The 14,148-nt window shown below is 45.3% G+C and overlaps 1 protein-coding gene across 7 annotated transcripts in view; it reads left to right on the forward strand.

Moving 5' to 3' along the window:
- Positions 1 to 14,148, forward strand: part of LOC118216775 (voltage-dependent L-type calcium channel subunit beta-1-like) — a 70,755-nt gene that overhangs the window by 15,505 nt on the left and 41,102 nt on the right. The window contains exon 1 of one of the 7 annotated variants that reach the window (XM_035398251.1): positions 8,424 to 8,529. The exons of the other annotated variants lie outside the window; for them this stretch is intronic. Coding sequence (XP_035254142.1) covers positions 8,494 to 8,529 — 36 coding nt within the window. The 5' untranslated portion in view covers positions 8,424 to 8,493. Of the gene's footprint in view, positions 1 to 8,423; positions 8,530 to 14,148 lie in introns of those variants that run through there. 7 annotated transcript variants of the gene reach the window in all.

The following is a 14,148-nucleotide window of genomic DNA, read 5'->3' on the forward strand; positions in this document are numbered from 1 at the left end:
AAGGTAATATAATATCAGTATATAAGAAAGGGGACTGCACTGATCCAGGAAACTACAGGCCTATCCATTTAACTTGCACATATAAAATACTGGAGTCTATCAGTAGAGGCAAGTCAGAATTATTTTCTTGAAAGTAACAGCATCCTAGGGGATAGCCAGCATGATTTTCGCAAGGGAAGGTCATGCCTGACAACCCTTTTGGCATTCTTTGAGGAAGCCACCAAGTGTTTTGACTTTAAGAATGCTTATGATACTATATTTATATTTCCAAAAAGCATTTGATGAGGTACTGCATGAGAGACTCCTTATCAAAATGGAGACTGTAGGAATTACAGGAGGTTTTTTTAGAGTGGGTTAGGAACTGGCAACAGGGTATTATGCAAAGAGTAGTAGGAGGGACCTTATCTGTGCTGGGCACTGTGGGAAGTGGAGTCCCACAAGGATTGGTGCTGGGACCACTGCTTTTCCTTATTTATCTGAACAACCTTGACAGGACGTTTGAAAGTACATTAGCAAAATATGCAAATAATACATAACTGGGAGGCTTAGCTGCTTTGGAATCTTCTAAAGTAATCCAAGAAGATTTTAACAGAATCCAGAAGTGGGTGGAAACCTGGCAAATTAAATTGTCTATTGCTAGTAAAGTTCTAAATGTAGGAAATAACAACAGAAGACAGGACTACTTTATGGGAGGAAAATTGCTCTGTGGTGACTTTGAAAAAGGCTACTAGAGCCTTTCAGGTTCTAAGCATTGTGCAGCTCTGAGGACCATCCTACAAGAATGATATTGAGGCCCTGGTAAAGGTTAAAAGAAGGGCAACTAAATTGATTCCTGTATGAAAGTTATGAGGAAAGACTTAAGATGCATAATCCCTTCAAGCTTAGTAAAAGGAGACTTAGGGGCGATTTGATTGAGGCTTTAAAAATTAATAGAAGGGATTAACAGAGTGAACTAAAAGAGATTCATCTGGTTGAGTTCTGTCAGTAGAATGATGGGGCATAAATTGAAATTAGGTAAAATCCACCCAGGCAATAGGAAGTATTTCCTTACACAGAAAGAAGTCATTGTGTGGAATTGTTTGCCGGGTCATGCAATAATGGCAGAAAGTCTTGGGGTTTACAAGAGCAGGCTTGATACACTGTAGATACTATCGAGTTTGTAGGTAAATGGTGAGCACTAGGTACCCTTAGTAGAAACTGGCGAGCATTGTCAGGCTTATTGGCCTGTTCTTGGCATTGTTATGTTATGCAACTTTATTTTTGTTTCTAAACTTCAGGTCTCACAAGTGTGGGGCTCACAAGTTTAAGTCCAATCTCAATGCCATGGTTTACTTTTATACGTAAATATAAATGTACGTTTAATATTCCCCCATACAAATGTATGATGCAACTCCCCCGTCCTCTATCATCAATCCACTCATGCGTGTGTGTGTATGTGTGTGTGTGTGTGTGTGCAAGTCTCCCCCACACCGGCCAACAGTTCATCTCATGCGTTCTCCCTTTCTTCTTTCCCTCTGCTTGCCCTTCTCTTTTATTTTCATCTCATGAATATGGCATTTTTTTCTTTCTGCTGCCTTGTGGCTCAGGTGACTCACAGCCCTTACTGTATATTTCATCCAGCAAAATTATCCGGTGCATAATTTATGCGGATGGGTCTGCACCTGAGGAACACAGCTGGAGCTGATGTTTCGTCTCCCAGTTGGTCCATCCGGTTAACGTAGCGATCCTCCCGCTGTGCGGTCTCAGGCTCTGGGGCCTAACCTCTCTTCATTGGCAGGGATGGAAGAAAAAGCACTAAAATATATCTGCTACAAAATACAAAATAGCTGCAGCTATTGCTGTAGAGGGGTAGCTGAACAGGTAACCCTGGGAAATAAACCATCTAAAAACGAGACGTGCCGCCTCTTTTACTGGTGAAATGCCTGCATGCCAATGTTTATTGGAAATGCGTGTGTTTGCAGTACTGCCCATTGCTGAGTATTGATTGGTGCTGCCGGGGGGCTTTCTGTCATAAGGCACTGGGTAAGGTCAATCCAGGACACTGACTGATGGGACCCATGGGGGGAGTACTTTAAGAAGCAGTTCGGCTGATGAATATGATTGGGCGTTCCAACTTTGGGGGAAAAATTGGGGAAAGAGGGCTAAAATAAACAAATAGATACATTTAAAGATTAAAAGCCATGTCCAATATATATTTTCCAAGTATAGCATCCAACCAAGTTACGCCTTGGTGGGGTGTATATATATATATATATATATATGGGTGTGCGTGTGTTTGTGTGTGCGTGTGTGTGTGCGCGCGCGCAGTCTATATTTGCTTTGCTTCGACTGTTGTCCAGCACATTGGAATGACACAATGAATATGAGGTTGAAATGCAGATTGTCAGCTTTAATTTCTGGGTATTTATATCCATTACCTTTGTTAAAACACTTCCTCCTGCTTTTGGGTGTTTTCTAGACTGGGGTTTTTCAGAACGTGTACGGGGTGGGGTGGGGGTGGTGGTGGAGGGGGGGTACCAGCTGCTTCTGCCTGGATGACATTTACTTTCTCAGCATGTGTGTCGCACTCAAATGTCTTCCTCCGGATCGCGAAGACGCGGGGAGTTTGGCCCCCCTGTGGACTGTAAAGGTCAGCTGCGCCCCCCCCCCCCCCCCCCCCGGCCCCGGACCCATTCTCTCATTAATTCCCTCCTCTGATCGGTGCGGGGGGCCCATTTCGGCGTCGCACAGTCGCGTTTGATCACGCTGGTGATTGCCTTTCCCCGGGGGGTCGGATAGAGCCGCGCTCCTGTCTCTCTGAACAGCTTAATAGCTGTGCTTCAGCGGCTGAATTTGTGACTGTGTGTCTGGGCTGATCCCAGTTCAGCGGCTGAATTTGTGACTGTGTGTCTGGGCTGATCCCAGTTCAGCGGCTGAATTTGAGACTGTGTGTCTGGGCTGATCCCAGTTCAGCGGCTGAATTAGCGCTTCAGAGCTTTGGCTGATCCCAGTTCAGTAGCTGTTTGGACTGCTGGAAGAACCAGCCTTATTGGCAGTGGATGTAGAGTAGCACACACATGGTTCTGACTCATGAACTCCCACATGCACACGCACACTCACACACACACACACACACACGTGCACACACACACACACATACACATTCACACACAAACACACACACACACATATACATGCACACACCATCTCAGTCAGCAGTAGAGAGTGGGTACACTGGTCTGGTTTCCATGGAGACAGTGCTTGGGAAGTTTCCCTCAGAGGGAGGGGGCGGGGGGAGCGTGTAAATGGGCGTGTGTTCCAGGGGGAGGAACAGCACCTTAGAGACCAGGGGAATATCCTGGCTCAGAGTCGCAATAATGGATACTGTCAGTACAGCTTCTGTGCTATCAGCAGTGCCAGGATGTGTGTGTGTGTGTGTGTGTGTGTGTGTGTGTGGACGTGTGTGTACGTGTGTATGTGTGTGTGTGTGTGTGTGTGTACGTGTGTGTGTGTGTGGCGGTGTGTGTGTGTGTATGTGTATGTGTGTGTGCATGCATGTGTGTGGACGTGTGTGTGTGTGTGTGGGTGTGTGTGTGTACGTGTATGTGTGTGTGTACGTGTGTGTGTGTGGCGGTGTGTGTGTGTGTACGTGTGTGTGTGGCTGCGTGTGTGTGTGTGTGTGTGTAGGTGTGTGTGTGTACGTGTGTGTGTGTGTGTGTACGTGTGTGTGTGTGTGTGTGTACGTGTGTGTGTGTGGCGGTGTGTGTGTGTGTGTGTAGGTGTGTGTGTGTGTGTGTACGTGTGTGTGTGTGTGTGTGTATGTGTGTGTGTCTGCGCCTGTGAGCCAGGTAAAAGACAGGAGACCAGCTGCAGTGTGTTTCTCCATAGGGCCTCACAGGGCAGTGGGTGCCAGAGGAAACAGCAGGCATTACCCAGTGGGAGCTGCAGGTCTGCTGCGGATTCCCCGGCTGCCTGCGCAGAGCCGTTAGCACCATGTGGCTAGCACAAGCACAGTCATCCTCAGGGCTCTTTCACATGGGGCCAGATTCCTTTTTTCCCCATTACTTTAAAAGAAACTGCATCACTACCTGGTATTTGCTAGGATAGTTTAATGCAGCCCACTGCTGTTTGCATTTAATAGTGGCACGTAGATAAGAAAGAAAAATATATGTTTTCAAAGATAAATGTGCTACCTTTTGACTGCAAATCACCTGGACATAATTCAGTTTCCTCTCCTTGAAGAACAGAAACATACAATAGATCACAACAGTAAATATTTTGGCACTAATTTTTGGTAAAGCTTTATTCTCTGTTTATTACATAATGAAACACCTGATCACTGGCATCTCTTTCCTTGTGAGTGTAAACATAACGGCTCTAACTCAGTGTTTTTGGTATAATGGATTAATATGGTCACCCTATTGATAGACATCACACTTTGCTGCTTGTCAGAAGCAGTCTGTCACACAGCATGACCTATTAAATCTGAGGAGTGATGAGGCGCCTGCTGTTACCGCCCTCTAGTGGCAAAAAAAGGACTGACACCCTCCCGACAGAAGAGATTCATTATCCCCTTGATACCTGAATATTCATTTTTGTCCCCTGTAGGGGACATGAGCCCCTGGTCTCAACGTACATTGTTATGCTTAAAACTACACTACGTGGGTTATTCAATAAAAATAAAATAAGTAAAATAAGAAATATTTATTTTCACTGCAACATGTTTGTCCAAGACACTTGCGTTATGTCAAACAATGTAAATACTTGAATTTTATTTCTTCTGAGTTTCAGGAGGTTACAAGTCTGCTTTACTGCTTATTATCATATCCAGAATTTATATTAGGCTAATTGGTGCAGGGTTATCTAATAAATAGTTGTATCATTTGTATTATCTAATAGTGAATAATCGTATTTATAACGACCTGGATTTATGTAACCCTTTTCAAGACCTCAAAGCGCTTCACGGTGAGTGGGGGAGAATCACCCACCTGCATGATACACGGCAGCCATTTTGCGTGAGAACACTCACCACACATTAGCTTCGGTGGAGAGGGAGGAAATGGTTTTTTATCTGGAATGTGGTGTTCTTTATTCAGAGGAGAGGACACGCTTCGAAGAAACCTTGTTAACAAAATCTATAGATATTACAGGCCCGGCTCCACGGTTGGGCCAGGTTCACAACCAATCACAAGCTTGGCCCACCCTGGCGATTTGCATATTAACTACACTCTCTCTATAATTTTTTTTTAAATTCCCCATATAATTCAGTAATACAAATTTACAAAACAGTCGACCTAGTAACGCTATCGATAACGTTAGCGGCGGGGCTAAAGATGCTGGTCAACCTTGCAGGAGTGGCGCTGCTAATGTCGCCGACGACTTAAATCGAAACATGGCAAGTCGACCACTTTTAAAGTCATACACCCGCCGACTAATTAGTGGTAGGGAGAGATGCTTTCAAGCCGCTTGGTATCAGTCCAGGCCCTGGCTTGAATACTCCATCAAGAAAGATGCATGCTTTTGTTTTCCCTGTCGTGTTTTTAGTACTGCAGCTAATGACAAGGATAGTGTGTTAATCTCTACTGGATTCACAAACTGGAAAATGGCACTCGAACGCGACAGGGGTCCACAAAAGCATGCATCAAGCCAGGGCCATTTGCAAGCTACTTCTGCATAGGTGGAATTTCGCAGAAGGCAGGAGAAGGGTGAGACTGTTGCGTCCTTATTAGGTCCCCAACAAATCAAGAAGAATCGTTGCCAGGTGGGAAATATTAAACATCGTAGCCTACCGGAGGCTTAAAATTATCGGATTTTAAAGAAAATGATCGTACACGGCCAAAAAAGAGAAATCACAGGTGTAAATAACAACCTTGTTTAACACGCCTACTCACATACTTCAGCCAATGAGTGCAATACCAACGGTCACAAATGGGAGAAAAACATTTGCCCACCACATACGCTGGGTGGAAGCAGGCAACTTCCTGGACCCTACTCAAATGAATGAGACTAACGCTAAAAAGCCTGGTCTACGGATAATGTCAAATAGCCTACAATGAAATCGCAATCGCTCAAATATGTAATCGTTATAATTGAGAGTTGTAACGTTACAATTCATGGTATACTGTATGTGAAAACGCAAACCGGATCCTGAATCAGCAGCCAGGGAATTTAGTAAATTTAATATATTCAGGCACTTTTTGTGAAATGGCGAAATTATCGTAGCCTACATTTGGGATCTTTTTGGCATTATTGATCGTACACAGGGTAAAATTATGGTACAGATACGATGATTATCATACACCTAGCAACGCTGATCGTTACTATGTGAAAAGTATTGGAGAGGTGGTCGATTCTTGACAGTAAACGAACTTTCAATGAGAGGCGATCTTGAAACTGTTACTGATGATGACGATGGTCTTGCTGCTGGGCTGTTCGTTAAGCTATTCCAGTACACATTGACTAAACTAGTCCAGGTTTTGAAACTTTTCATCACAAGCTGTTGTCCATTTAATAAAACTTGACATCATGAAAAACAAATTCACTGTATGCAAGTTCATCTTTAAATTAGTTTAGGTTGTGATAGCCGTCGTTATTACATATTTGGATATATCCTCTTCACATAAAAAAAAACGTTGGTTGATAGTATTTCTTAATGGTATTTTGCCCCCACAAAATGCCACTCGGCCCACCCTAACTCGGACAGCTGGAGCCGGGCCTGAGATATTATGATGAGAAAACGGTACATTAGTCACCAATGAGCATTAATCACCAGTTCAAATAAAACACCTCCATTCACTTGTATGGTAAGAGGAGGAGTTACATCTCGGTGACATTGTCTTGGTTTTTTGCAGGGGTAGAAACATGTTTTTCTTTTGACACATAAAGAGCAGGTCAAACCAATTATTCTGAGGGTAAGAACGCACCAAAGAGTTCCCATTTAAACCTACCACACTGGGACTGCAGGGCTATTCTGAAAGCTCAAGTTTCCAACCCAAATGGACACACAGCCCCAGCTAACGTATCATTTTAATACCGTGTTGGAGGAGGATGGTTTACAGATCCACACATAACAGAATTGAGAGCCAGGCTGGTGAATGGCCACAACTGGGCTAAAGAAGAAACATACAGTCAGTCACGGTACATTTAAACTGGGGAACTCCATTTTGCAGGGATGGCCTGCATTTAAAATACATTTGTTGTAATAAGATACATTTTTGTGCGTTTTTGTCCATTCCTGCCTGATATTTTTTTTAAAAACAGAAATGGGGTTATAGTTCTTCCTTGCAGAATGTTATTTGTTTGCCTCAGATTGTTTGAAGTGCACCAGTTCAGCCGAGATTCGCCCTTTGAAAATATATGTCAGCTAAATTAGAATAAAACATTACAGTGGCCACAGACAACATCCAACAAGATAAATACAATGGCATAATATATAATATAATATAATATTTGCTGTTTTGAAGTGAGGCTTATTTTACTACTACTTCTTCCAAGGGGCCAGAATATTTTTTAAATTTGTGCCAAAGGGCCAAAAATCTGACTTAAAAAATGTACTTGAATAAGATGTACATGTGTTTAAACAAAGATACGTATCTTCTAAGAATAAGCATAGTTAATATATTATACTGTTATTAATTGGAATTATGCTGACACTGTGCAGATTCACACCTGGACACATGAACAGAGGGCCAAGAGCACACCTGTTACGGGCCAAATTTGGCGTCCGGGGGCCAACAGTGAGTAACTCGGCTGGCAGGAGAGGTCTCTCCGGTCAGGGCCCTGGTCACGGTTCGGGGGGGGGGGGGGGGGGGGGTATGGGTGGGGGGGGTGTGTCACAGTGCCGGTCGTCCTTGCGTCGCTGCTACCGTTTCCCCAGAGACCCGCCCCCCGCCCCCTCGTCAGCTCCGCCCAGTCCCCGCTGGGCGGGGGGGCTGTAAGCAGGATGGGGGGGGGGGGTTTCCCCTCGTGCAGGTGGGGGTGTGAGGAGGGTGGTGGGGGAGGGGGGGGGGGGTTAAAGGCTGACAGCAGCATACCGGGCCCTGCTTGTGGGGCTGATTTTGTTCAGGCCCCCGTCCCCTGTCCTGCCAGCGCTAAATATACTACAGCACTTTGCAAAGGCAGCACAAAGTCCTGCAACCCGAACCCCTCTCTCTCTCCCCCTGCGCTCGCCCGCCCGCCCAGCCCTTCCTCCTCCACACAGGGCTCAGGTTCTTGGCGGGTGGGGGGTGGGGGGGGGGGCAGAGCGTGTGTTTATGGTGTGGGGGGGGGGGGGGGGGGGTGAGGACAGCCACAGACACACACACACACATACAAACACACACAGACATACAGTACGGAGCTCCAGTCGCTGCCTTTTACGCACACACGCGCGCACACACACACACACACACAGGCAAGAGCGTGCGCGCGCGTCCTACTCCGGACCTGCTCTGCGTCCCCCCCCCCCCGTCCCCCCCCCCCCACCATCGGCTCGCCGTCGCGTGGAGAACGTGGCAGATCGAGGACGGAGGAGGAATGGAGACAGCTGATCGAACCCACAGGCCGGCTGCGGTAAGGAGGGCCACCGCAGTCCCAACTGCGACACGCACCATCTTAGACACCCGCGAACCCGCACTCTTAGACAGGGCCCGTCACTGTACTACCGGGCTGTGTGTGCGTGTGTGTGTGTGCGTGTGCGTGTGTTTGCGTGTGTGTGTGTTAGTGTGTGTGTGTGTGTGTGTGTGTGTGTATGGGGGCGGGGGTTTGTGGGTGTGTGTGACTGCTGAGTTGTGACAGAAGTTATTTCGTCTTTTTTTGCTGGGCGGTTCATTTCCTGTTCTCTGTCCGTCCGTCCGTCCGTCCTCCCGTCCCGCCGTTCCATTTTGGGGCCGAGCCGTGGAGCCGGGGGGTCGTGGGGCAGTTTTTAATTAGACCTCCCTCCCGGCCCCCGCTGCCCCGTCCGTCCCGGCCCCTGCGTCGGCCTCCCCCTGTCCCGCGCACACCTACCCGCCGCTACGCTAGCTTCACACACGGATCCCGGTCACCCAAACAAACCTGCCGTCCGTTCACAAACCAGGCTCTCCAGAACGCGGTTGTTCAGATCAGGAAAAATTCGCGGAAGTCCAGTTTCATTTTATTGTTGTTTATTTTTTGTAACAAGGCTTTGGTCGGACTTTTAATTATGTTTCATTTCTTTAACTGTGTTGTGTACTGGCTGTCACAATATCCTGTTATTTTTCCTGAATTGCCATTTTCCACCACTGTGTTTACCAGTTACTGTGACTGGTGTGCAGACAGTTGTTGGTGGGGTCACACATTGTTTTCTGTGCGATTGTTTATTCATAATCATCCATCTTGTTTTCAGGGTGTCAGTGTCTCATGCATAAGTTATGGAAACGTATGGCTGTGAGTATACCTATAGCAGTTAGTAGCGACCCAGAAAGAGATGATAGAGTCACAGAGAGAGAGAGAGAAGGAGAGAAAGAGAGAGGCAGAAGGAGAGGGAGAGAGAGAGGGAGATACCTTGATTAAATTAGGGAGACTGTTTCATTATGTAATAATAATATGCATTCTTTTGTAATTTTCTTCATTTAACAGAATCATCCATTTCTTGAGTTCTTTAAAAATTAAATATGTTCTATGTAGGCAGTGTTGTTGTTACTGTTTAAATGATTGCTTTAGCTGTACTACACATATGTGTGGCCATGCCAATTGAACATATTGGGAAACATTGTTGGCGTGAGCGGGAAAAAAAGAAGGGTAGGACAAGAAGAGGAGCCAGTTCGCAGTTACTGGTTTAATTGTTTATATTGTCTTGTCTGTAGTCAATGGCAACGCAGTCTCTAATGGGTCCTTGATGTCTCTTTACTTACCGCGGATGAACAGGGTTACATCATGTATATCGCTTTCAGTGATTTTTCCTGATTAATCAAGAAATATTGATTCTCAGACCCCTAACTGTCTCACGCAGATGCAGAAGACTGAACAGCCTGGAAAGGGACCGTCTTGAAATTCCACGTCCTTGTAATTTTTCCAGATTTTTCTCAGATTATCTGATTTCCAGACTGAAAATCAGATAATCTGAGAAAGATCTGGAAAAAATCACATGGCTGAATTTCTGTGTCTCCAGCCGCGAGCCTTCAGCTTTACCGCTGAACGTTCTCTCCTGGTGCCCGCTGACTGAGAGAGAGAAAGCTGTCGACGTGCTGGGTGGGGTTTGAGGTCAGGGCTCTGTGGAGGCCAATCAAGTTCTTCTATAATGATCTCGACAAAAATCATTTCTGTATGGTCCTCGCTGTGTGCATGCTGAAACAGGAAAGGGCCTTTCCCAAAATATTGGGGGAAGCACGGAATCGACTGGAATCTGATCGTATGCTGTGGCATTAAGATTTGCCTTCACTTGAATTAAGGGGGTCTAGCCCAAGTCATGAAACACAGCCCCCGACCAAGGGGTGTCCAGATCCTTTTGGTCATATAGTGTAAATCATCTTTATCTCAGTTCCAGTCAATATAAACAGTATGGGTTATTGGCTGCCATTTACCTCTGCTAGATCTCATTTAGTGCATGTCCTGATGAGCCTGTGCCTGGGGCTTTTATGCGCTGAAAATCAGCATTTTTTCAGATTAGTCATGAGAAATCGGGGGCTGTCTCATCCCCAGGGTTCCTGCCACTGCGTCGCACACATTTGCGCGTTCTGGCGCACGAGGCGGGCGGGCCGACCGTCGGCCCATAAGGACGTGCCCGTCGATGAGTCCGTGTTCCGTACCAAACAGAGCTGCTAGCTAGCTGTCGTGCTACCTGAGGTCCCTGTCCTCTCAGTTAGCCTTCACACACCCGCGCACTCGCCCTGCAAGGCTGCCGTAGCGCTGGAGCGCGCTGTTTGGTGTAGGAGTAGCAATGTTAGCATACTTAGCATCCTTACCCAAACCGAAGCAGCAGAGACTGCGGTTTGATCATCCTGCTGACTGTTCGACAAATGTATTGTTGGTCAGTTAGCAACTCTTGCGTTTCCTATCCTTGTAGGACCCCCTTGGAAACAAGCTGTGACATCTCAAGGGGTCTGTCCTGCTAATGAATCAATAATTAGAATTAATATTCTTTGGAGCCTTTCAGTACCACCTGGGATATTTAACTTTCATTCTAATTTAATATTTGTCTCAACTTGTGCTGTGTTTTTACCATGCATTTCAAAAGCATCACAGTGACAATGCAAACTATGTGTTGCCATCCCACTCTGCTCACCTTTGCCTCCACTGTCTGTCTGTCTGAGTGAGTGAGTGAGTGATTTGACTGTCTGTCTGTCTGAGTGAGTGAGAGATTTGTAGACCCTGAGTAGAATTCAGGCCACAGCAGCCTGGACAGGGTTTGACTTCAGCGTCTCATCCCATCAAGGCTGAGGGAGATGGGAAGGGAAGGAATCGCTGTGATGATCTGATCAAAGATGGGTTGCCAGTCCCAGAGGGAGAGTTCAGGGGCTGCAGGTCACACAGGCGTGTGGTACACAATATTGCAAATGCATTCACACAGTGGAGCTGATGTAGCAATACTGCACAGAATGCTGGGATGGGTCTGCATCTAAACTGGATTTACCTGGCAGTCTACCTTGACTGCTAGAAATGTCTTCTGGGAATGTTTTTTTTTTTTCTTTTGTTTCTTCTATGCAGATATGTGTTTATGTTAGGGTATGGTTGCGATTAACATGCTAATTGATCTCATTAATAAACTAATGCTCTGATCATCAATTAATTTTAAGATTAAAATTGATTGATCAATCTTTTATTTAGATATGTTTATATTTTAAATGTGCAATTCACTTGCTGTTATCTGGGAGAAGGAACTAGCGAAAAATCATCAACATCCTGTTGGTTGAATCTGCTGCATTTACTGGTACATTTTGGTTGTAAGTTAGATGCAGAGGGAGATGATAGCATTAAAAACAAAGTGCAGTGTTTGCATTATAACCTGAGGTTGAAGTATTTGGGCAGTGTGATTAGTTTACAGAGTCATCTGAGCAAAGCATCTGTTCTCAGCTTAGCCAGCTAAATGAAAATGTGTTGGCCAAACTTAGAATGACGCATCTGACTCAGCTAGACTGCCAGCTCATAAAGTTAAGCAAACAACTTGAGGTTTCTGTGTGTGTGTGTGTGTGTGTGTGTGTGTGTGTGTGTGTGTGTGTGTGTGTGTTTGTTTATTTATTGATGTGATACAGTATCTGAGAATCTAAGAAGCAAAGTTTCTAACAGTTACTTCCTCTGTTTACAAAAGATACACATACATATTTGATACTTTCACTTCCCAGAACTTTCCTAAATGTGGCACTCAAACTGAATTAACTTTTATGTATCTGCATTGGCGCATCTAAAAACCACAGAGCAAGTCTTCAGCTTCTTCTTCTCCGAGCTCTTAAACAGGAAGTATATGCTCTGGCCTGTGGAAGAAGTGCTCTGCTTCTTTCTGACTTCCTGTCTGCGCTCGTCATGCTGCTGACATTCACACTGAACTTTCAAATATATCAGCTTTGAGGACCTCTCACAGGGTCACTTGGCTCTTTTTATTGATACAAGGTGGCAGTGTAGTATAATAGGTAAAGAGCTGGTCTTGTAACCTAAAAGGTCACAGGTTTGATTCCCGGGTAGGGCACTGCCATTGTACCTTTGAGCAAGGTACTTAACCTGCATTGCTTCAGTATATATCCAGCTGTATAAATGGGTGCAATATGTAAGTCGCTCTGGATAAGGGCATCTGCTAAGTTCCTGCAATGTAATGTAATGTTAAATGTGGCGGAGAGAGAACGCTGAGAAGCCCATAGCTGCCGTTCCCGTGTCTGAAGGCTGTGCTCGCTCCCTGTTTGGGAATCGGCTCTGTGGATTTAGCATCTTAACGTTTGGACCACGCAACGCACCCGCGGCGCTACAACGCTGTGAGGCCACTCTGCACTGAGGGGATGGGATGATTAGAATGCGCATGCTAACCGCTGATAGCACAGGCCTAGCTTATCTGCTGTACTGTCACTTCTGTATCACTGAAGTTACGTGTTGTCACACGGGAAACACAAGCATTTTGATTCCTGTGCCACAGGCTAAATGACACAATACAAAAAAAACAAGCAGGAGAAAAATGACCAATAAAGCATTATAAGAAGACCTATTATTGGATTTTGGAAGTAACTGTATGTTTTTAATCTCAGCACAAAAACTAGTGAAGAGGTAAAAGTATGGAATAATGATATTGTTGTGGAATTAATGTCTTATCATTTCCAAGCAGTGTAAGTAGTCTCACCAGTGCTGGCCTCAGCCCTTGAATGGCCCTTTGCTGGATTTGATTTTGGTTGTCCCCCAACCCAGCATCATAAATAGTGTCTATATTTTTAAATAATTAGCGGCCCCCTGGTGGTCACGGAGCCCCTAAGCAGCCACTTATTGGGTTGAGCAGGTTCTGAGTCTCATTCACATGAGGGTGCTTTGTGTTTTAAAGAACAGTTAACGGAAGCCACTGTTCTTACAAACGTGACAACAACGTGAACACGAACTGTCCCCTCGGGGCAACCTTCCTTTTCTGAACTATTTTGTTTTCTTGTCCACCCGTTAGTTTAGCACCGGGGCTGTGCAGATTTGGGCGCTGAGGAACGGCGTCGTCACTCTGAGCTGATTTGGGCTGATTTGTGGATACGCCATTACTTTGCAGTCAATTAAATGTGTTGCTTTTATTTTATTTCACCATTATTCAACCAGGAAAACCCCGTTGAGATTGAAATCTCTTTTTGCAAGGGGGGACCTGACATGAAACACAAAGTTACTCCAACAAGACTTACACCTAACAAAATGTACAAACGTCAGAGGTGTAGAATGAGACTGAGGAATGCATTCAGCTACACCTGCAACAATTGCCCATATTTCTTCATCAACATCTTTCCCTTCACGCTCAGCAGCTGAGTGAATTAGTGTACATGCAGTGTTCAGTATTGTTTTACTGGATGAGAGCCTAGTGGTGTCTGTGGTCATGGCACAGACATGGAGTTTTTATGATATGTGATATTATATATATTATGTGGCAGCTTAAGTGTGACTTAGTGGTTAAACAACTGGGACTCCCAACTGAAAGAGTTCTGCAAAAGCTTTTTCGCATTTCCAAGTTTGTAGCTGGATGAAGTCTTCCGGTCTTTTGGTTAGTTGGGAAATGTATACTTTCCT

Source organism: Anguilla anguilla, chromosome 17 (genome assembly GCF_013347855.1).
Source record: "Anguilla anguilla isolate fAngAng1 chromosome 17, fAngAng1.pri, whole genome shotgun sequence".
Taxonomy (NCBI): Eukaryota; Metazoa; Chordata; class Actinopteri; order Anguilliformes; family Anguillidae; genus Anguilla; species Anguilla anguilla.